This window comes from Pithys albifrons, chromosome 21, assembly GCF_047495875.1.
Source record: "Pithys albifrons albifrons isolate INPA30051 chromosome 21, PitAlb_v1, whole genome shotgun sequence".
In the NCBI taxonomy this organism is placed as follows: Eukaryota; Metazoa; Chordata; class Aves; order Passeriformes; family Thamnophilidae; genus Pithys; species Pithys albifrons.
Genome location: NC_092478.1, coordinates 7412823 through 7437984, shown reverse-complemented (window position 1 = coordinate 7437984; position 25162 = coordinate 7412823). Strand labels below are relative to the sequence as shown.

Sequence of the window (25162 nt, the reverse complement as noted above, 5' to 3'; positions counted from 1 at the left end):
GCCCCATCCCTAGGAGTGTCCAAGGGCAGGTTGGACAGGGCTTGGAACAGCCTGGGATAGGGGAAGGTGTCCCTGCCCGTGGCAGGGGTGGCACTGGGTGACCTTTATGTTTACACTCAGGAGCAAATTGCTGCCAGTTTACAGCAGAAAGGAAGTTTATGTGCAGTGCAGGAGAGCTTTGGGTGTTTATTGTTGACCATCATCCAGCTCCTTTCCTGGGAAAAGTTGTAGGGTTTCTTCAGTTTATTAAAAATGGAAATAAAACCCCCACATTTCTGAATGCAGCAGAAGTTGATGAACAGTTAAATTTTCACATAGAATGGATTGGGTTGGAAAAGACCTTTGAGATCATCAAGTCCAACCCTTGATCCAACCTCACTGTGATCACCAGCCCAGGGCACTCTGTGCCCTGGGCTGGTGATCACAGTGAGGTTGGATCAAGACGTGGTGGATTCTCACTCAGTGCCACATCCATAGAATCACAGAATGGATTGGGTTGGAAAAGACCTCTGAGTTGTCCAACTCCAGTCCCTTTACCAGATCATGGCACTCAGTGCCACGGCCAAGCTCAGCTGAAAAACCTCCAGGGATGGGGAATCCACCCCCTCTCTGGGCAGCCCATTCCAATCCCTGAGCACTCTCTGTACAGAATTTCTTCCTGATATCCAACCCAAACCTCCCCTGGCAGAGCTTCAGCTTCTGTATAGAGCAAAAAAACCTGGGAAACTTGTCACAGTTTTTAATTTTGCATATTTCCCTTTATAAGTACTGAGAGTCATCCAACCAAGGTGTAACACTCACTCTTTAAAAAGTTCAGTGTCATGAGATTAAAATGGAAACAATGAAGACAATAATTAGCTGAGTTTGTTGCCAAGGCTGGTGCCAGGTCAGTCCCCACAGTCGCCGTGGCCTCCACATCCTTCCCCGAGCTGGTGTAGAACTTCTACATAAGACAAAACTTTATTATTTGTGTGGGGTGGAACTTGGTTAAATTCTTGCAGGATCCAATTTGGACAGACTGTTAATTTCATCTCCTAAAACTGCTGCATTCCCAGCATGGATGAGAAGAGAATTGGGCATTTTCAGGAATGAAATCCCCTGGGATTTCTGTAACCATGGTAACAAAGATGGCAGGCCTGGGTCCAACCTGTTTTATTGTTCAGCAGTAAAGAGTTGGATTCTATAAATAACCCTTGGAATAAAATATTGGCCTTCTCAATTAAACAACATTTTAAAAAGTTCTATATTGCTTTAGTTAAACATTCAGTATAGAGTTGTGGTAGTTTTGGCTAAACCATAAACTACAACAAAAGTGCCTCAATCAGTTCCATGATAAACCCCTGTGGGATGTTTGTTCCCCAAGCCACAGTGGAAAGAAGAGGGAGGGGATTCAGATTTTTAATGAATACAAAATAGATATGAATTTAATTGTGATAATCAATTTGTATTTTACCAACAGAACTTATGCTGGAAATAAAATTAAGAAATGAAAAGCATCCCCATCACATTTTCATGTGTTTTATTGAGGTGAACATACACATGGTCCACACAGTCAATGAAAATAGTCATAAAATAATTTAAGAACTTGTGTTGAAAGGCATTAGCAGCACCATCAGTATTGGAATACCAGCAAACATCTCCAGAGGGCAGTTATGCCTGGATAAAATGCCATCTTTTGGAACAGGGGATGGGAATGGCTTTGTTGGATGCTCTGGGGAGTTGGAGTTTTAAAACACACTTTTTTTGCTAATTACTTTAGATGCTTCTTGTTACAAAAAATACAACTAAGTGAGATACTGCATAGTATTTTAATTAACATAAAATCGACATGGAGGTGTGTAAAGCAAGACTCAACTCTCTGCTTCCACATACATTTCATTTCTGAGTAGAGAAATCTAAAATTTAAAACCAAAATATAGACCTAGTGTATTCTCTAAAAGACACACCTTAGGTGGAACGTATCAGACTACGAAAATACATATCTGCCATTCTGTTTAATAATTTACTTTAGTTAAAAAGTTGTGAAATTCTCCTCACGAGAAGCGTATACAAATCGACCGCTTTAGTAAATTAACAAAAAGGATTATTTTACTTTTTTGTCTTTTTTTTTTAAAACAAGGTTTAGCCCCGCTGTAACAATTATACAAGGAAGAACAGAGACTACATTTATATGAAGGAGTACAAATTTACACACATTTTACAGTGACTTATACCCTACACATCTACAAAATTCACAGTTATAATACAAGCAAGTACAAGGCTGGGGATAAAGCTGTCGGATACCAAAAAAAGGTTCTACTTTAAAAAAAGCTAAAACGGGGGAAGAGCTTTGCCCTCCCCACGCCCCGGCACGCCGTGCCCCCCCTCAGCACACGCACAGGGCCTTCCTGGGCGGGTGGAACAGGCCGGGGCTGAGCTTCTTCTGCCCGCGCAGGCTGCGCCGCATGGCCAGCTTGGCCGGCGTCCTGCGCGCCGGGGCCTCGCCCGCCGTGCCCAGCGCCCGCCCCAGCGCCCGCCGCGGCTTCTTGGGCGCGGGGCCCGAGTTGGACTCCTCCAGTGTCCTTTTAAAGGTGGCCCCGGGCGTCCTCTCGGCCTCCTGCGCTTTGCTTTGGCCCGGAGGGGACGCCTTGAAGGCCTTTTGGTCCGTGCCTGCGTTGGCGGGGCTGGCGGGGGGCAGCCCCACGGCCAGGCTGTTGCTGTAGGGGTCGTGTATCCGCAGAGCCAGCGCTTTGCTGCCCTTCTCCTCCGCGGGGCCCGGATCCCTCGGGGCGGCTCCTCCGCTTTTGGCAATCTCGTTTGGCAGCTCCAGGTACCTGTCTGGCAGCGCCGTGCTGTGCAGCAGGGGCGGAACGGGCTCGGCAGCGCTCAGGCGGGGCCAGGGGTCATCTTCTGGAAGCTGAGGGGAAACACAGAAATAGTTAGGCAGTCATTGAATCACGGAATAGTTTGGGTTGGAGGGGACCATAAAGATCATCCTGTACCACCCCTGCCGTGGGCAGGGACACCTTCCACTATGCCAGGTTGCTCCAAGCCCCGTCCAACCCGGCCTTGGACACTTCCAGGGACAGGCACTGTCCTTTGTGGGTGGAGACAGCGTGTCACAAACCTCTCTAACCTTGTCAGAGGCAGAAGAATCCCAGCCCAAGGCTTTTCTCCCTGTTGAGAGCAGGCAGATCAGACTGGGAATCTGAACAGCTCTGTAAGACACTGAGGGACCTGCAGGTTCTGCTGTGAGTTTGGGGAGCTGTGCACAAACCAGGGCTGCAACCTCTGCCCTGTGATTTGCAGGAGTATTTTCCAACACATGGACTTGAATTCCCTCCTTCAGACCCTGATACAGACACCTGTCCTGCCCTCTTAAGATTTCATACCCCATCAGGTGGCCAAGCACTGCCAGGGCAAACAGCAGGAATGGGCTCCTGAGCTTTGTTACATTCCCAGTTCCTGCACAACCAGGTTATCAGATGGACAAGCTCCTCATGGCAGGTGTCCCCCCTGCCCACAGAAAGGTGCAGTGTCAGAGCTGGTCTAACAACAGCTCCTGATTGCTCTGCAAAGTAGCGCATTTTACTGCCTCTGGTTTCCACCAGCCCCTCCCCAAGGAGCAGTCACTGCATGCTGGGCAGGAGCTGTTTAATGATGGATGTCCTGACAACCAGGGACTTCCTAAACTCTGACCCTCCCTTCAGCTACTCATCTCTTCTGCAGCCTCTGAGAAGTGTTTTTGCCTCATTCTCAGTCCTACCAAGAGGAAAATGGGGACAACACTTGCTCTCCCTATCCACGAGGGGATTATGAAAATTAGTGTTTATGCAGTGCCCTGAAGATATGAATTATGACCTTATTAAATATTTAATTGTGAAGAAATCCCTGGTTACTCAGAGTCCTTCAAAAGCAAATTTCAAGGCCACATTAGTCTGCACACCATCAGTGTAAGGCAAGTGAAGTTATAATTTTTTAAAAAAATCATGTGTTGAAAACTCAGGTGCACACACAGCTCCATCAGTCAGTGTAACCCCTCAGGTGAACAACAACCCAAACTACTCCAGTTCACCCTCAAGATGAGCTCCAGGACTGCTCAGCACTTTGCAAAAATCTAATACTGAGGATTAGTAAAATGCACTCCAAAAGAGAAGATAATCAGAACTGTTTCCAACATCCACAATGATTTTCCACTCCTCTCCACTCCTCTGCTGCTCCCCACGTGTAGACAAAACCAATTAGGCAATAATTTACCCACACAAGAGGGAAGGCCTTCATGGATGGTGTTTAAAGGTTATTGTTCAACTCAATTCCTACAGAATCCATAAGGAATGGATGACACACAGAGAGCAGCTCTGGCAATGCTAATGCAGCTGCCCAGCTGAATTTCTGACAGTGTGTCTCCAACAACAACTCAGTTCTCTGTTTTTATTGTGTAAGACATTTCACACCGTGGCTCTTCTCTCCAGCATCTCCTGCCTGGTCAAACAGCTGAGCCTGGGGGAGGCTTTAGGAAGCCACAGGAAGGCAGAGGATGGACTGAGTGCTGGAGGGTGATGCAACAAAACAGGAAAAACAAGCCATGAATCACCATTTAATTTCTCAGCAATCCAATCAATCTCTATCACTGGCCTCAGGAATACTGGAATTAATTCAGTATTAGTAATTGCTGCCAGAAGGATAAGCAATTAAGAAATACTTCTGTTTAAGTGAGAAACTTTGGTCTCCATCTATTTCCAAATTAATTGTTTTGGCAGGCAGCAGCTGTCAGGAGTCAGGGCCGGCCCTGCTTCCTCCACAGAACTGGGATGATCCCTTTGCAGCACAATTCAACAGTAATTTTGTAGCAAGATTAATTAATTACCGACCTAAATTAGTCCATACATTTACCTGCAGCCTTATGTAGCCAACATTTATGTATTGTTTTGCCAATGGATGCTGTCACCTATTGCCATATTTTCTGTGACCAGCAAAAGGGGCTTTTCCCTGCCAGGATGTTGCCCACGTCACTGGGATCCCAAAGGATCATGGAATAAAGGCATTTCCTGAATCTCTCCCCACCTGCTGCCATTTATGGAGATTCACAGTTCACTGAATCGACTTAGGTGGAGAGGGGGAATGAAAAACAAAGACTTTCCCTAAGGCCTTATGCAGAACTGCTGGTTCCTGGGTGTTTTACAGTCAGCACAGCTCGACACCCACTAAGTGGCTACTGACAACAGTTCACACACAAACCATGGGGCACAACTGAATGGTAGCAGCACTGCAAATTCAAGTATTTCTTTCCTCAAGATTTTGCTGGGTGTCAAGCTCTTTTCATGGATTTTGCAGGATGGAAGGGGAGGAGACAAAGTTGGAGCTTGCTGTTATTAGCAGCTTGTTTCTCCCAAAGGAATGTTCAAAACTCCCTGCCTAATTTCTTACTCCTTTTCCTTTGCCCAAAGGACAGTTATCTAAAGATACTGCAGAACATCAAAGGACTTAAAAAGTCAGGAGCAGCTGGTAATTACTGAAACAAACATCCACTCACAACCACAGGCCAGTTCCTAGAGGGGGGGAAAGAAAAAGCCACAAAACAGCAAAACAAAAGCCCTTCTGAACAGCTCTGCTCTGTTAATGGTTACAACTTCAGCCTCAACAAGGACATTGTAACAGAAGGTCTCTTTTTCTAAGGAAGAACATTAAATCAACCAAAGGAAGATAATAACATTCCCCAAGACAGAAAGAAATGTTCTTTACATCTTGTGTTGGAATAAATCAACCCATGGGATACCCATGAGAGGAAAACTGAAGGGCCACCACCACAGCCAAGCACAGCCAAACCCCCACAGCCAGAGCACACCCACAGGCACCGCTGCAATTCCCAGCTGTGCTGCACCAGCACCTGCCAAGGCAGAAGGGAAACTGGAGCCCAACCTTTTTCTCTAAAGGGATGTGCTGGGTTTTTTCTTTTTTAAACCAGTGATTCCCCTCTTTCCACGGGCTACCCTGGAGTGTGGGCAGGATCTTGGAACACTTCAGATAAACAGTGCATTTCAAGCTGTGTTGAACCACGTGCAGAAAGTTACAGTGATAATTTCTTCTGCACTAAGGAGGGAACAGAGACCCCCAACTCCTAATAAACAATCAGCAGCAATTCTGAGAAGTTCACACTTGAATACTCAGTGGTTTTGGTGTCTCAGTCTTTTAACAAACACTAGTAAAAGCTGGTGCACTTCTCCAAAGCTTTGCACTGGAAGCACCGAGGATATGGCCAGGTCATTGCTGCTCATTCCAGAGCTGATCCATGTTATCCAGACATACACAGTGCCTGGTCCACTGAGTGAGACAGACATTCAAGACACCAAAGGAAAAACAGCAGCAGCAAAGAGAGATTTGAATTGACAGTATACAGTAGTTTCTGTAAGGTATAACTTAACTCCTGGCAATGGTCTGACTACACCACTGCGCATCCCAGGAGTGAAGGGATTCTGCTCCAGGAGGAAAAGGCAGATTGTCCCATGTTTGGGGAATATTTAAAGTTGTTTATGAACATGGAAATAAATAAATGAGGAGGTGCCAGCACAAATTATTGCATTCTTGATTTAAGGGCCCAGCCTCGGAAAAAGCTTTTTTTTCCAAGTGGACTCAACGACTAAATCGAAATAAATTGATATGGAAATGGGAATGGAGTGGGTTTTACTTGCAGGTGGTTTGGAGGCAGCTCTGGAAACAGGGGATGTTTGGACTCTGTTGTTCACCTTCATTGCTGCTGAGGTGACCCCAAACCCATCCACACAGCGAGGGAGGTTTAAAAATAGAAAGGTTCCCTGCATGAGGCTGCGCTGGGGAGAGGCTGGAGCTCCTTCTCTGCTGTCCTGCTGGAACTCAGCACTGCTGGTGTTCCTGTGGCTTCTCTCCAGCTCTGACATTTGGCACAAACCCCCCAGTACCGTGACAGGGCAGGGACCATTTGAAGCCCTTACCGTGACAGGGCAGGGACCATTTGAAGGCCTTACCTTGACAGGGGGGGTGCAGCAGCGGGAGGGGCTGGTGCTGCCCAGCTCGGGGCTGCTGTAGCAGGGCCCCTCGGCCAGGTTGAGGTACAGCTCCTCCTCGTGCTCCCCGGGCCGCGGGCCGGGCCGGGCCGGCGCGATGCAGATCACGATGGCGCTGGTGTTGTCCGCGCGCAGCATCCGCTGCCGCCAGCGCCCCAGCGCCCGGCTCACCAACATCTTGGCACACGACTGCCGGGGCTCGCCCTGCGGGGACACAGTCACACCGTGGGACATGGGGACACGCAGGGGGACACACAGCCACACCGTGGGACACGGGGACACGCAGGGGGACACACAGCCACACCGTGGGACACGGGGACACGCAGGGGGACACACAGCCACACCGTGGGACACGGGGACACAGGGGGACACACAGCCACACTGTGGGACACGGGGACATAGGGGGGACACACAGCCACACTGTGGGACATGGGGACATAGGGGGGACACACAGCCACACCGTGGGACACGGGGACACAGGGGGACACACAGCCACACCGTGGGACACGGGGACACGCAGGGGGACACACAGCCACACCGTGGGACACGGGGACACAGGGGGACACACAGCCACACTGTGGGACACGGGGACATAGGGGGGACACACAGCCACACTGTGGGACACGGGGACACGCAGAGGGACACACAGCCACACCGTGGGACACGGGGACACGCAGGGGGACACAGCCACACCGTGGGACACGGGGACACGCAGGGGGACACACAGCCACACCGTGGGACACGGGGACACGCAGGGGGACACAGCCACACCGTGGGACACGGGGACACGCAGGGGGACACACAGCCACACCGTGGGACACGGGGACACGCAGAGGGACACACAGCCACACCGTGGGACACGGGGACACGCAGGAGGACACACAGCCACACCGTGGGACACAGGAACATGCAGGGGGACACACGGGTGGACACAGCCACACCGTGGGACACAGGGACAAGCAGGGGGACACAGGGGGACACACAGAGGGGCACACAGCGACACTGTGGGACACAGGGACACGCAGAGGGACACACGGGGACACACAGAGGGACACACAGAGGGACTGTGGGACACGGGGACACACAGAGAGACACACGGGGACACACAGAGGGACACACAGCCACACCGTGGGACATGGGGACACGCAGGGGGACACAGCCACACCGTGGGACACGGGGACACGCAGGGGGACACAGCCACATCGTGGGACGCGGGGACACGCAGGGGGACACACAGCCACACCATGGGACACGGGGACACGCAGGGGGACACGGGGGGGGGACACAGCCACACCGTGGGACACGGGGACACACAGGGGGACACAGGGGACACACAGAGGGACACACAGCGACACTGTGGGACACAGGGACACGCAGAGGGACACACGGGGACACACAGAGGGACACACAGAGGGACTGTGGGACACGGGGACACACAGAGAGACACACGGGGACACACAGAGGGACACACAGCCACACCGTGGGACATGGGGACACGCAGGGGGACACAGCCACACCGTGGGACACGGGGACACGCAGGGGGACACAGCCACATCGTGGGACGCGGGGACACGCAGGGGGACACACAGCCACACCATGGGACACGGGGACACGCAGGGGGACACAGGGGGACACACAGGGGGACACGCACAGGGGGACACGCACAGGGGGACACGCACAGGGGGACACCATGAGACAAACACACGGGTGAGATACACACAGGGACAGCAGAGGACACACGGGGACATGCTGTGAGACACACACAGGGACACATAGGACAGCATGGAATACACAGGGACACCATGGGACACACACAGGGACATGCCGTGGGATGCACACAAGGACACACAGAACAGCATAGAACACACAGGGAAACCATGGGACACACACGGGGGGACACACAGGACAGAATGGAACACACAGGGACACCGTGGGACACACTGTGGGACATGCTGAGCCACCAGGGCCACTCAGAGATGGGTCAGGGCGGCTCAAACAGCACAGTCAGAGATTTATGCTCCTATAAATCACGCACTGAACTAACTCCAGAAATATTAATTGGAATGTTTTCCTTCCTCATGAAACTTTAAAAGCAGGTTACAGCTGAGTCCATGTATATATACACAAGTGCTTTAAACCACAAAAGCAAAACCAGCCTGGTTCACGGAATATTTGGAGTCAGAAGGGACCCACAAGGATCACTGAGTCCAACCCTTAAACCAATGGCCTGTGCTGGGATAGAACCTGCAGCCCTGGATTATCAGCATGCTCGGACCAGCTGAGCTGATCTCAGGGTTGTGGTTGTGACACAACCAACAGCCTCTCAAGGGGTTTACAGGCTATTTACTATTTGATGCTCCACTATATAAATTCTTTAACGTTTCATAAATAAACCAGAGAATAATTTAATTCAGTCTAAATGACTGTCTGCATTGTAACATGAGCCCTAATGTGAAATAAATTTAATTTTCAGGCAGTATTTTGTGTAACTTCCTTAGGGAAGGAACACAATTTATGCCCTTTATTACTCAAGAGATACCATCCTGGTAGTCACATCTCCCCCAAATGACAACCAAATAATAATAATAAATTCAACAACATTAACATATATGGTGTTTCACATCAGCCACGTTATGTTGGGGCAAACTATGAATATGCCTAAATAACAACCCCTTTGTCAGGCAGTTCTCATCTATACCAGCCTGAGCCATTTTTAAAGGTAAAAAGTATTAAATTTCCACAGTGCCTCATGGGCACTGCTCTCACCATGAAGTACTTCTTCTCCTCGTGGTCCTGGCACATGGAGATGGCATCCTGAGGTGGGATCATGTTCCACAGCCCGTCACTGCCCAGGATGATGTACTTGTGCTTCTGGGGATCGATGGTGTGCACGCTCGTGTCGGGCTCAGGAGACACCACAAATTCACCACTGTAGAAGTCGTAGCTCCACAGGTCACCTGCCAAAGCAGGAAATGGGTTGGAATTGTTATATTCCATAGGAAAAGTCTCCATCTTGGAAAACACCGAAAAATGTCCCCAGGAAAACCAGCAGCAGCAGCAACACTGAGAACTGTTGTGCTGCTGTCACCTTCCAACACTATTTAGTGCAACAATTTAAATTAAATCACATTCAAAGCTGTGTGCATTGGGGATCTTCTATTCTTTCAAAACTAGCTTATGGGAAAAGGGGAAATATAACTGATTAATACCTCACAACCAGTGAAACCTCAATCACTACCCAAAGTAAAGCCTATCTGAATCAATATAGTTCTCCTTAGACAGAAGTAAGGCCTTACTTTGTTCATCCCACACCAAACTTGCCAATATTTGTGTGTGCAGGTGCCCCAGGGAGGGAACAAAGGCAGAGGGGAAAGAAGGAGACTGAGCTTTTCCCCTGTTAAATTCCCTTTTCCATTCCACTTCCCTCTGCAGCAGGAGCATCACAGCAGGGCTGTGCTGGAGCCTCCTCCCAGCTGAATCCCCTGTGCCAGATCTCAGAGCTGGAGAGAAGCCACAGCAACACCAGCAGTGCTGAGTTCCAGCAGGACAGCAGAGAAGGAGCTCCAGCCTCTCCCCAGCACAGCCTCATGCAGGGAACCTTTCTATTTTTAAACCTCCCTCGCTGTGTGGATGGGTTTGGGGTCACCTCAGCAGCAATGAAGGTGAACAACAGAGTCCAAACACCCCCTGGTTCCAGAGCTTCCTCCAAACCACCTGCAAGTAAAACCCACTCCATTTCCATTTCCATATCAATTTATTTCAATTTATGTGTCGAGTATACTTGGAAAAATTAAAAACCTTTTCTGAGGCTGGGCCTTTAAATTAAGAATGCAATTATTTGTGCATTTATTTATATCCATGTTCATAAACAACTTCCCGTAGTAATAAGCACCAAAAAGTAACATTATTAATTGCAAGCACTGGCTGTTGTTCCCTGCAGAACATACAGCTCTAAAAGCAGAAATTGATTCAAATGTCAGAGTTGAACAGCAAAGAGAAGCCCAACAACTCCAACTCAAGAGTGAGGCTTTGCCAGGCTCTTTGCTGGCCTCACTAGCCCTGTAGCTTCTTCCACATCCATCTCCACCCTCTTAAAGATAATAAATAAGCTTTTTGTCTTCCTACTTCCCTCCACTAGCTTTGCCTTAAGCCATCAACTGGTTGAAAAGACTTTTCCAGAACGAGGAAAGGGAATACTTGAACTCAATTACTGCACTCCACCAGCAGGCAGGGCCGGTCCTGCCCATTAAAGCCCCAATTCTCCTCTGCTGCAGCAGAGCCCCACAAGCACATGCTGCTAATGAGCGCTAATTAAAACCCAAGCCTGCTTGTACAGAGGTGCACTCGGCCTGCTCAGAGCCCAACAAAGCCAGCTGGCAATGACATCAAAATAAATGCTGTAACACAAGAGCTCCAGCACTGCAACACTGGATGGGAATTGCCACAAAAAGTCTTGTGAGGTTTGGAGTTCCTCCCATCAACCTGTCATGGACACAGCAGGTAAATAAAGAAGAGCTTGGGGTCACACAACCACATCTTGGAATTGTGGCAGCAGCAATTTCCAACAGGCATAGTGTTTTTATGCCTTTATTTGCTTGTTTGTTCACACTCATTTTAGAAGAAATGACAAATGTTATTAGCTGAATCAGTTTGTTAATTAAAAATACTGGGCTGGATGATAAAAATAACCTGATGGTATCATTTGGGTTCTTATATGAACATGTCATCGTGTCCATCTGCTGCTCTTCCTGAGCATGCTGCCAAGTAATCATCACACTGATTTCAGGGCATCTTCTCCAAGAGGAAGAAGGCTCCTCACAGGGATAACTGGGAGTATCAGTGGTTATAAGGAGGAAATACACAATAAATCACTCCTACAGCTGTAGGATGTAAGAGCATTAAAGCCCAATCAGGAATTGTCCAGACCACTCAGGAGCTCCGGGCTCCTGGAGTCACAAACTGAAAGAAAACAAAGCTCTTGTTCTTTAACCAAGGAAAAATGCCACACAGAATATTTGAAGCCTGAGGCACACAGGGAAACCCAGATTCTTCCTTCCTCAGCCTAGAAGGAAACAGCCAGGCCTTGTGATTGCCCTGAAGAACAGGACAATTGGTTTTGGTGATTTATCACCAGGCTGCTCCATAAAGCTCCGGGATCCTTGGCAGGATGGAGCTGCCTCGAGAGGGCTCCTCACAGCCCAACCCTCGCCACGGGGCCAGGGACATCCATTTGTGATTTATTTTGTCCCTAAAGGGCAGAGCAGCACAGGCTGAGCCAAAGCTTCTGGAGCTGCTGCACACAGGGAATGCCAACGTCAGCTGTGCCTCCCTCCCTGCCCAGCTGGAGGGCTGGGAATGACAACCCTGGAGCTGCTCCCCATGGCAGGCTCTGCCCCAGCTCTGAGGAGCGAAAAGGGAGAGGGAAACCAGCCAGAAAGCACAGCACACTTTCCCCTAAGCATTTCAAAGTGCTCTGAAATCTTTAATTCTGTTCCAAAGCAAGTAGACAGCCGAGTGACCCCTTGGCAGGCTGGGAAGGAGAGATCCCAGATGGTGGATGTGCCAAAGGCTACTGTTACAGCTCTGGAATGCCAGGCCCTGAGTCCCACTGGGCAGCCAGACTATTTTGGTTCTCAATTAAAACCCAAACATTTACAGAACTCTTAACAACCTTGTTCTTTAAAAACTTGCATGCTGGAAGTATTTCTTTCAGTGTGAGGTTTGCATATTGCTTTTCCAAAGGAAAAAAAATGTTATTAATGTATTAATGTTATTAATTCCATATTCTCTGGAAAAAAAAATCATACCTGTTCCTTAGTGCTGACTCAAACCAGAATAACATACAGAGATCGACACTAAAATTAAATTTCATCTTACAAAATGAAATGTTTGAAATCAGATACTAAAGGAGCAGGACTCTAATTTAGCTGCCTATAATAATATATCAAACTATGGAGTCTCTCTGATGTGCTCAGTTACCTTTTAAAATACAACAAAAACCTCCTGGTAGCTCAGCTGTGCCAGGGAAGTCATTGAAGCTACAAACAAAAATGCCCATCATGAAATTGGACTGGACTGGATTAAGCCCAAAGCCTTCTTAGAGCAAAACCATGTCCAGAAGTCACTTAATTCTTTCATTTCTGATTCAGGAGAGGAAATTCAAATCATTTGAGTTACCTCACACCTGTTTTGGGGACAGGTACAAACAATAGATAATTACCACAAAATTATGGGTGTCAGGAAACTCACATGATTCCACACTAAGGAAACAAAATGCCTTTCTGATCAGGGAGCAAATCCCAAGGTGAACAATTCTGGGATTGCAGAGGATTCAGAAGTATCTATTGGAGGAAAACTAATATAAAAAGAGGTGTTTTCATGGCCAGGTCAGCAGAAGTAGCTATGAAAATGCAGAATACTCTGCCACAGCTTAAAACATTTCATTAGAAGACCCAGAAACATTCTGTATTCAGCAAAAGCAGCTTAAAGATACTTCACAGAGACAGTATGAAGCCCAAATACTTCTGACTTGTTATGGAGCTATAAATAAATTAAACGTTATTTAAATACTTAAACACAGCCACTGTGCATACCACAAATGCTTATTTTAGGGCAGAAGGACATGTCTGACAATCAGAGCAGGAAAGGGGATGTGAACAGAATTCATCTGGCCAGAAAGATTTCTCTTAGACCAGGATTCTTTCTGTGGCTGAATGTTTGATCACTGCAACCATTTCCCCACAGTGTTTTATTCCTGCTATTTCCAAAACTTTTGCACCATATTCCTTACAATGAGTGTCAGACTTAAGGACTGCAGGGACGAGACCACATCAGAGTATTTTAAAGGTGGTGTAAGAGAAAGACACTTAAAATGTCATCTATGATCTAAATTTTAGGGGATTTAATCACAGAATCACAGACTATTCTGAGTTGGAAGGACCCACCAGGATCATCGAGTCCAACTCTTAAGTCAATGGCCCACACAGGGGATTGAACCCATGACTTTGGCATTATTACAACCAAGTTTTAACCAACTGAGCTATCTCAGGGTCATCAAATGACCTTCTACTTTAAAAACAGTGAATTCCCAACTCCAGGATTCTCTCCACAGGGTAGTGTTGGGAGGCTCTTGCTGTGCTGCCAAAAAGTCCCTGTCCAGCCTGGGATCTGTGGGGGGTTTTATCAAGAACAGGGTTTGGATTTAGCAGCAGGAACCACAGAGCAGATCCCAGCAGGGTTGACAAGTCCTGGTACCCAGCACATTGAATCATAGAATGGATTGGGTTGGAAAAGACCTCTGAGATCATCAAGTCCAACCCTTGATCCAACCCCACTGTGATCACCAGCCCAGGGCACAGAGTACCCTGGGCTGGTGATCACAGTAGGGTTGGATCAAGACATGGTGGATTCTCACAGTGGGCTTGGATCAAGATGTGATGGATTCTCACTCAGTGCCACATCCATAGAATCACAGAATGGATTGGGTTGGAAAGACCTCCGAGATCATCAAGTCCAGCCCTTGGGCCAACTCCAGTCCCTTTACCAGATCATGGCACTCAGTGCCACGGCCAAGCTCAGCTGAAAAACCTCCAGGGATGGGGAATCCACCCCCTCTCTGGGCAGCCCATTCCAATCCCTGAGCACTCTCTCTGCAAAGAATTTTTTTCTGCTCTCCAACTTCAATTTCCCCTGGCAGAGCTTGAGCCCATCGTGCCCCCTTGTCCTATTGCTGAGTGCCTGGGAGAAGAGACCAATCCCCACCTGGCCAGAACTTCCCTTCAGCCCCGACAGTCACTGCTGTGCTGGGAGAGGCCCCAGGGACTGGAACAAACTGGGAGGCAGGCAGGGGGTCAGGCAGGCAGGTGGCTCTGGCCTGGTGGGTGTTGGGAGCAGAGCAGGGACACGCTGACCCGGAGCAGTGAAATCCTGCTCCAAACAGAGAGCGTCTGTGCACCATCTGCGTCCCACAGAGCAGCTGCTCTCCTGCTCCAGGAGCTGCCACTCCTCCTCAGGAGGGGGGAAGAGGCTCCTCGAGCCAGCAAACACAACACCCTCACACTGCCAAGATGCCAAAGCCCTCTCTCAAAGCTTGTGAAACCAGGAATGGCTAAAGCATAGATGTTCCCACTCCTGGGGCCTGAAACTCTCCTTCATCCTTCTCCCTGAATGCTCTCTTCATCCACTGAATGAGGACTAACAAATACATCATTCCTTGAATTCCCACCTGCACACAAAGCCCAGCCAAACGCTTTTGTTCAGCTTGCTGAGAGGAATCAGATCAAAAGTCAGGGAGCTCTTTAGACAAACAGCAAACTTGCAATCACAGGAATGAAAGTCTCATCAATATTAATTTGCAGTCCCTGAGGAACACCTGCCCTGTCCTGCAGGAGGGAAATGCTGCTCAGTGGATGAATCCGTTTGCTACTCAGTAACTCTCAGGATTTACTCAAACTCTCGAGTCAGTTCTACTAACCACAAAATAAACTCTATCCTATCTATATGTGGAACACAAAGACTGAGAAAATGTCCATAAAAATAAACTTTTATAAGATCACCATTCCACCACCTTGATACGAATCCGGCTTTTTCATGTTCATTATCACTGCAAAATTCCCCTTTAAGCCTGGACAAATCCCTGAGGAACAGCCAGCCCTGGCTCTGAAATAACACACAGCAAGGCCATGCCACAGTCAGAGCACAGACCCAGAACAGCCCATGCCCTTACAGGTAAAAACACGATACCACATTGCCACAAAATCAAACCTATTCTGGACAGAAGATAATTCACTGCAGCAAAGCCAGCAAGGAAATAAAACCAACTGCCAATGACTGGCGTTCTGTGATGAAATTTAAGGGAAAAAATAACCAGAAAACACTAAGAGGCATCCAATGATTCAATTACAAAGTACTTCCCCAAAATCCATTCATCACTAGTTTTCTAGTACTGCAATATGCATTTTGTCCTTGGACTAAGGTGCTCCTCAAAGACAGTTTTCCATTACTAAGTGCTCCCACAAAGGTAAGTTATAGATAAAACACAGACTTGACTTTCATCCCATTCTATGCTCAAAACCAGAAAAAGATTCACCACAGAAGGAAGACCAAAATTATTTGTATGCAATGCAGCAAAGCTCACTCTTACCATCAACTAGTCAAAAATAACAGTCCTATTATCTGAGTAAGAAGGAGACAAACGTGCCCTCCACCTGGAGACATGCATGGCTTGGATGTTTTCATCTGCACCAGAAAGTAAGGCAAGACTGACACTGCAAATCCTGCAAGTTCTAAGGCAGGTTCTTCTCTCACCAACACCACCTTTTGCAGCTTTATTTAAAAAAGACAAATCCAGACTGTACTAAAAATACACTTCAAGAGGCCCAGACCTTCAGAAGGCAAGTGAGCAAATGCTTTAAACTCCATGTCCTGGCAAAGCAGGGTACAAATCGAGCTGAGGTGGCCTGGTGGGCCCAGCCCAGCACTCACCCAGGGCTCTGGCCACGGCCAGGAAGGGGATCTGGTCGATGACGGTGCTGCGGCGCACGGGGCCGTTGTGGGTCAGCCGAGGCCTCTTCCACACCACCCGGTTCACACCAGACTTGTTGATCACACTGGAACCAGCAGGAAGAGGCAGAGGTTAAACAGGAATGGCAGTGAGAGCAGGGAAGTTGGTTTCAATGAGACAAAACCAGTGAAATATGCAGATGTGGAGGCAATAATGGCAATGCCCTCAGGGCAGGCCACAGCACAATTAAGTATTTCAAAACATACTTAGAGTTTCATTTCATATTAAGCCAAAGGGACAAGTGAGAGATGAAGGGCAGAAGAAAATAAAAAGCAGGGAAATGAAGAACTGGAAGAAATTCTGTCTGGTTGCAATAGCTACCAGATTATCTTTCCAATCTGCCAGGGAAAGAACAGAACTGCCTTTGCTTCCCTCAGATGAGGGCCATCAACACCAACTCACTGGGATGGAAACACCAGGCAGTGCCTCCTTCAGTTTTCTCCACATCCCACAGCTCAGCAGTGAAGGGCAGCACAGTGACCAAGGGAAGAGGAAGGAGCAGCTGCTATGGGATCCCCTCACTGCTGCACCAACCCAGGGCAGGCACACAGGAGGAGCTGCTCCTCCCTGCTGGAGGCAGGAGCGAGGAGGAGACACTCTGCATTTGCATGTGAACACCTGCTCTAAGGCAGCCAGCACTGCTGGGGCTCTCACAGATGGCACTGGAGGGTCACAGCAGCTACAGAGCAAGTAATGGGGCAGATGTATCAGGCACGGAAGAAACAACAGTGCATGAACCATCAAGGAATAAGAGCTAATGAAACCAGGAACTAGCAAAGCTTGGTCCCAAACAAGTTTATTTCTTTTACTAGATACTTTCAAGTTCCTTTTATCCAAGGAACAGCCATTGGTAATTAGAAACTGAGCAGCTCTGGAACAGCCTGAAAATTCCTCATACTGAAGCTATTCAAGATGCACTTCCTGAGACTTCAAAGGCCTTAACAACAAGGGCATGTTGAGCTCCATCCACAGCACGGCAAAGTCAAACACCACGTCCTAAAAACTGATCTCATCCACTTGTACAACTAATGACCACACAAAGCTCACTTCAGTCATTAGTGGAAAGAAAACCTCATCCCACACTCAGACTGTTACTGGGAAAATATCATTTTAATGGAAGACTCAATTATGGTCTCCCCTTAACTGTTCCCAGTCTGCTCTCATGAAAGAGGAGACATTAAAAAGCACAGCTGCACAGTTCCACCTCACTCCTACCACATGTCTCACAGCCAGCCTGGGAAAACAAAAAGGAGCACCAGCAAAAATAAAAGAGTAAAAAGAAAAAAAAAATTAACCATTCCTGTGAACACAAAGTTTCAGGGAATGCTTCTCTGAAGCTTCAGAGACTTTCAGCCTCTGAGATACACAACTTGGAAACCTATACAGGTACTAACCCAGCAAAACTGCAGGTTGCCCCCTCTGCAGAGCCACCTGATCAACTCCCAGCTGCCAGAGACACAAGTGTCTGAAGGTCAATGGGCTGACAGGGTTCTCACATGAATGATGTCAACAGGAAAACCTTCAGTGAGCCCTGCTCAGAGAAGGAAACCGTGCCCATCCATCTGCTGTGGCACCGCAGGCCGCGAGAACACAGAGCTCCTGTGAAGCTCTGCCAAGCACAAGCCCTGAGGTTTGTCTCCAAACATTTGTGCCACCTGCCAGCCCTGCCTGCTTCCCCCTCCCTCACAGGGAACACACACCCACCCCAGCTCAGATGTGCCAACCTCTGCCAGCTGCTGACAGAGCAGAAATGACTCGTGTACACACAGGGGCTGAACTGTGGCGTTCCAAAAGTACAGAGTGTGTTTCAACAAATGCACAACTTTGTTTCAAACCTAACTTTTTTTTAATATTCCCTAACCAAAAGCTTTGAGGAGCCCACTCAACAGCTGCCATTGTCATCTCAGGAACAAAGCAGAATGCCTGAGAAACTGTGGGGGTTTTGTGCCAAAATCTGGCAAACTGGGCATTCTAGACCTCGTATCATTTCACCTGTATGGAAAGATCATTTTCCCAACTCGCAGAATCCAATGAAAAATAAGTCAAATATCACCATCTCCACTTTCAAAGTTCTCAGTGAACATGAACTGTCTGAAGATCCACCCCCAAAACAAGCAAGCTCAAGCCTCGTTCAGTCAAATCAGACACACTTACCTGCCCCCAAGGCCTTCAATTCTCTCCCTTTCCTTGGGAAGTTCCGGCTTGTGGTCCTGTGTCACCTCCACAGCCCTCACAAAGTCGTCCTTGGGGTCATCCTGGACTCCCAGCACCACCCCTGAGTCCCCCACGTGTGCCACGTACATCTTGGAGCCGCGGATGATCACCACGCTGGCCGTCGTGCCCGACGTGCTCGGCAGACCCGTCATGGTCTTGGGCCACTCCGCTGCAGGGAGAAAAAAGGCCCAAAAAATCATGTTTTCACTGCTGTGGAAGTGGGAATGTCTTGATGATCAGGATGAAGGGTGTGTCAGAGGCTTGTGTAATATCACAGCACAGCCTGAGCTTCACTACAGCACGGCCAGGTGCCCCCAGGTCACCCCTGCTCTCTTGACATCACCTGCAGCTACAGCTTGAATTGACACATCTATACAGATAAAGCCAGTACCAAAGCAGCAGAATAGGATTCAAAAAACTCTCTGCTGTGGCTTAACATTCCAAGCATCACCAGAGCAACACAGGTCCAGAGAAGAGCAACGAGGCTGGAGAAGGGACTGGAGCACAAGTGGTGTGGGGAGAGGCTGAGGGAGCTGGGGGTGTTTAGCCTGGAGAAGAGGAGGCTCAGAGGTGACCTCAGCACTGTCTGGAACTACCTGAAGGGAAGTTCTGGCCAGGTGGGGGTTGGTCTCTTCTCCCAGGCACTCAGCAATAGGACAAGGAGGCACGATGGGCTCAAGCTCTGCCAGGGGAAATTGAAGTTGGAGAGCAGAAAAAACAAATTCTTTGCAGAGAGAGTGCTCAGGCATTGGAATGGGCTGCCCAGAGAGGGGGTGGATTCCCCATCCCTGGAGGCTTTTAAACTGAGCTTGGCCGTGGCACTGAGTGCCATGATCTGGTAAAGGGACTGGAGTTGGACCAAGGGCTGGACTTGATGATCTCGGAGGTCTTTTCCAACCCAATCCATTCTATGATTCCATGAGCTCCTTGAACAGGATGAACTGAGTTTTCATTAAGATGTACTGTTCATTTCTCTGTCTGAAGAAGCAGAAATGTCATAAATTCCATTATTTTGTTGCGTTTTTGATTGACAATCAGAATTTCTGGACATTCCTGATCCCCTTGGAAGGAAAGAAAATGTTATCTTACTTTTATAGCTGAACAACAGCATTTTAATCTGAGTAACATCTCAACTGTTTTGCCCACATTTCCTTTGAGAGGACTGAATAATGCAGGATATTCAGAGATGCTCTCCTTAACCCAACATCCAACTTCTACAGAATACCCCTTGAACCCAGAGCAATAACATCCCTATACTGGTGTCAACTACACATGGTTAGGGAAACCTTCTCTCAACCTTTGCCCTCAAACCAGTTAAATTAACTTCCTATCACACTACTCTCCCCAATTATGTTCAACCCAAAGTTCCCTTTCATGCCTTTTCTATTTTTACATCTACTAAAGCTCATCTTCTCCCAAAACTCCATGGAGAAAACATCCCCATTCAGAGAGCTCAGCCCAACCACCCTCCTCCCCACTCCAGCACCCACCAAAAACCAAACCCCACTCCCCAGTTATCAGTTGATTTCAACTGTCAACAGCAACCTCATGTTTCTTCTTCACTGCACCCACTCATGTCTTCAGACAGACTCTGCAGGGAGACTCATCTCCCTGTCACATTCTATCTCCTGCACTTCACAAGTCAGGCTCACACAGCACAACACAACAATCCCACCACGACACAAGCTGTCTGCAGGAAATACCCAAGCCAGGCTGCCAAAGCTCTGGGCTCTTCACTTTCCTGGGGCACAACAAACACACAAGAAACAAACAGACAAGAAAAGGAAAAGAAAACACAATTACGCCTTGCCCTCTGTGAAAATGGGTGTGTTAAACTTGTACAGTTTTAAGCAGGACCAAAAAAATAGGAACTTCAGTTTCAGGGCCACTGAATGATGGGCAAAGTGCTGAAGGAGAAGCAGAATTTACAGACAGCATGAAGATAAAAGCTGCATTTCCTCAGTGTGAGCTACCAAGACATCCAGCATAATTTAAACATTTAAGTTCTAACAGAGTTCTAGCTTTGTGTTCTAAATACTAAGCCACACTTTCTCCCTAGGAGAAGCTTTATTTCAGGAACACAAACATTCAATCAGCTTATTGGAAGTACTTTGTCTGACAATTTTAACTGTGGATATTAAATCTAACACATTCCAAATGGAAAGCAAACAAGGGAGGAAGCCAAGTGGTAATGAGGACTTCAACCATGCACTTAACAGAAAACAAGCTGCAACTAATGAGTTTCTGTCAGTATAACAACCCCTCAACAGCAATAAAATATATTAGAGAGTCAAATCAGCCTTTATGGGCTGAGGAGCACAGAGAGGGAAATCACCCACTTGTGAGAAAGGAATGATACAGCAGCCTCAGATTTGGGGCTCAACAGAACAGATATGATCTGCTTATCATCAAGGGACTGCAGTTCATGCCTTGCTGCTGTTTAGAGATAACTATTAGATCCAGCACAGCACAGTTCTCTTTTTAGATACTGTGTCTCATCAGAAATCAGCAAAAGCACCAAACCCACCGAGTTTTCTCCTGAGCTCAAGTATAAAATCAAAGCCACTCACCCAACTCCTCCAGTACCAGGAGCGTGTCTTCAGCAATCTCATAACCTGAGCAAGAGTGTCTTTCTAAAACAATTTCCCCCTCTTCTTGAAAACCACTTCCCTTCCCTCACCTTTGTAACTTTGTGCTCATAAACTCAACTGGATTTGTAGCTTCCCATATGAACCTTTACTCCCAAAGCCCTTTAGTACAGAGAATTTTATTACTATAGAATTAATGCCAAAAAAATTACCAGCAATGGCAAAGAGGTATTTTTCTGTTTTATTATTCTGTTCATTTTTCTGCTTTCTTTTTTATCTTGGTACTCTTGTGATAAATGTTTTGTGTTCATCTGTCTTGGGTTGAGCTGGCAAAATGCCAACTGCCCAGTACAGAGTGTCAGGAGATACAGGGGATGATCCCAGACCTTCTAACCACCAACAGAGCAGCAGAGTGTGAGCTTCTCTTCCAACAGCCAACTGGAAGCAGTAAAACCTCCCTCCTCCACACCAAAATTCCAAACCATCCTTCCACCCACTTCCCAGGATACCAAAATACCCAGGCTGCATTTCATGCCCATAGTGTCACCTACACACATGGGATAATATGGGAAATTATTTCCTATAAGTAAAACTCACACTGGGATCTCTCTAACACAGTGTGGAGTTATAAACTAGAGATAATATTTTCGTCCCACAGAACTCAGGCTGCTCCGCACGTGCAGCAGAAATCAGTAAGACCAAACATACTCTGGAGTTTACTAAACACCTCAAATTGTCAGCAAACACTCCCAGCCAGAGCCGTGTTGTTTCTCACAACAGTTTCAATTGCTCCCACAGCCCCGGTGGTAATTGCTAAACACTCATTACTAACACAGGGCTTCCTGCACTGGCTCTTCACCTCTGCCTTTGGTGCTCACAGAGTCCCAGTGACAACACACCAGGGCCACAACAACCAGAAAACTGAACTCCTTATCTTCCCCCTCATACCACCCTCTCCTATTCACACATCACACCCTTATCACCCAGCTCGCAGCCCAGGAGGGTGCCCACCCAACACCAGGGCTGGGGCAAGTTCTGGTGCTTGTACAATTCACGCCCTTTCCTTTCTGCACCGTTTTCAGAGTGCCCTCGACTTGGGTATTTCTTCCCTCGTATCTTTTCAGTGTCTGACATTTGCACAACTTCTCCATTTTGCAATTGAAGAAAGAGGAAAACGAAACTGTTTTGACACTCTAATCCCCCCCACACCCCTCTGAATCACTTCACTGCAATCCCTGGGGTGCTCAAGTGTAATTCTTGCTTTTCAGGTTTCCCTCCCAAGCCCAACTGTCATTATGTCACTGGGCTTTGGATCCAATTTTACTGAGCTCCACACCTTCCTATCTCCATATCCAGCACACTGGTTTTGTGTTTTTCTGAGTTTTTTGAATATGTAAATCCATACACAATACACACATTATATATAAACCACCACCATACTCTAAGCCATAACCTTCACCGCACCAAGAAAAAAAAAATACCTTTCAGAAACTCAGGTCTTCGGTCTCATTAGACTCAGGGAGAGAGAAGAGTACAAGGAATGATGACTGTCACCTGTCTGGGCACTCTGCTCTCCTTTACCCTTCCATATTTAGGATCCCTGCTTCTATCCTCCTGCAGTTAAGCAAACAATATATAAAATTGTATTTGCTGTTTTGGCAGGGACACTGCTCACACAACAACAGGAGCGAGTTACACACCGGCCACATTTCAACCCATTCATCAGGACTCACAAAGACAACTGGAAGCACACTTAGGGAAAAAAAAACACTATCCCAGCCCATTTCGGCTTGTTAAAATTCTTTTTTTTTCTTTTCATGATACAAGGGAAGTCCAACGGGGAGTTTGGTGCAACTCCCCAGGGCAATAAGATGAAAGCTTCCAGATAAATCCAATTCAGAGACCCGACTTTTAACACGCTGAGAACCCGCAGCTCTGCCATTCCCAGCTACACAACAAACACAACAGCGCGTCCTCGCCCTCTGTTTACATCTTTACTCTGCCACTCCGCTCTCCAGTTTTTCTTGTTTTACAGAACCACTTGACTTAACACCTCGAATCCTGCCCTGCCCACTGCCCGCACAGGGTGGGCAGCGACGGAGCACAGCGATGGAAGGAAGGGGGGCAGAGAGGCGAAGGGGGCAGCGACGGAAGCAAGGGGGGCACAGCGATGGAAGGAAAGGGGCAGAGGGGCGAAGGGGGCACAGCGATGGAAGGAAAGGGGCAAAGGGGAGCACAGCGATGGAAGGGACGGGAGCAGAGGGAGAAAGGGGGCACAGCAATGGAAGAAAGGGGGCAGCGGGGGGCACAGCGATGGAAGGAAAGTGGCAGAGGAGGGCATAGCGATACAAGGAAGGGGACAGAGCGGCGAAGGGGGCAGAGGGATGGAAGGAAAAGGGACAGAGGGGGGCACAGCGATGGAAGGAAAGGGGACAGAGGGGGGCACAGCGATGGAAGGAAAGGGGACAGAGGGGGGCACAGCGATGGAAGGAAAGGGGACAGAGGGGGGCACAGCGATGGAAGGGGACAGAGGGGGGCACAGCGATGGAAGGAAAGGGGACAGAGGGGGGCACAGCGATGGAAGGAAAGGGGACAGAGGGGGGCACAGCGATGAAAGGAAAGGGGACAGAGGGGGGCACAGCGATGAAAGGAAAGGGGACAGAGGGGGCCACAGCGATGGAAGGAAGGGGGCAGCTCCCAGCAGTGCCACGGCGGGGGAGCAGAAGGCGGCTGGAAGGCGGAGCGGTGCGGCGGGCGCTGACCCCGCGGGAGGGAGCGGAGGGTGCCGGGCGGCCGCGGGCACTTACGCAGCTTTTTCCACATGGCGCGGTGGCAGGCGATGAAGCCCTTGCGCAGGGCCGCGCACACCTCGGCCGGCTCGGCCGAGCAGAAGCCCTTCTGCTTCTTGATGAAGCCCCAGAGGTTGTCCCGGGCGAACTGGGCCGCCTCCCGCCCGCCGTGCCCGTCGCACACGGCGAAGAACGCCACGGAGCGGCGCGGCCGCCGCGCGGGGCCGGGGCCGCTCCCGCTCCCGGGAGGCAGCGTCGGGTCCTCGTTTGCCCGCGGGGTCCCCCCGCGCCGCCGCCCGCTGTCGCCGAGGGGCTCGGCAGCGCCGGGGCCTGCGGGCGTCGCTCCGCCTTTGTGCGCGCCCGCGGCCGGCTCGGGCTCCACCACGATGTGGGTCACGTCCTCCATGTATTTCCTGCCGCCCTGGTCCGAGAATACGCTCACCCCGAGCGCGTACGGCCCCTCCATGGGGAGGCGGCGGCGGGGCACGGGCGGATCGCCCGCCGCTCCCCGCCCGGAGCCGCCGACCACGACTATTGTGGGTGTCCCCGGCGGCGCTCGGGCATGTCCGCAGCGCGTCCCGGGGCCGCTCCCGCCGCTCTCCCTCCGCCCGCCGGAACGGGAACGGCGCCGGGAACGGGGCCCGGCCCGGCCAGCGCCCCCTGCGGGCCCCGCCCGGCACCGCCGCGGCGGAAGGGGCAGCCATGGCTCCACCGCGCCCCGCGCGGCCACCACCGGCAGGAGGGGACACCCCCCAGCCACCGCCGGCAGGAATCCGCGACGGGAGGGACCCCCGGGACACAGGAGGGGACACCCCCCAGCCACCACCAGGAGGGACCCACGACAGGACGGGACATCCCCCCGGGACACAGGAAGGGACACCCCCAGCCACCTCCCGGAGGGACCCCCGCGGTAGGAGGGGACCCCCCCGCGACGGGAGGGAACACCCCTCTCCTTGGCAAGAGGGCTCCGAGGACACCCCCCCAGCTGCA

The 25162-nt window shown here is 49.3% G+C and overlaps 1 protein-coding gene across 1 annotated transcript; it reads right to left on the bottom strand.

Annotated features, from left to right (window-relative positions):
- Positions 1-1502: 1502 nt before the first annotated feature.
- On the bottom strand, positions 1503-24808 carry PPM1D (protein phosphatase, Mg2+/Mn2+ dependent 1D). Its single transcript, XM_071575047.1, has 6 exons — positions 24191-24808; positions 18736-18964; positions 16503-16627; positions 9786-9976; positions 6981-7223; positions 1503-2896 (listed from the first exon to the last, which is right to left on the bottom strand). The coding sequence occupies exons 1-6, from the start codon at positions 24636-24638 to the stop codon at positions 2366-2368; spliced, it is 1767 nt and encodes a 588-aa protein (XP_071431148.1). The 5' UTR covers positions 24639-24808; the 3' UTR covers positions 1503-2365.
- Positions 24809-25162: the final 354 nt, after the last annotated feature.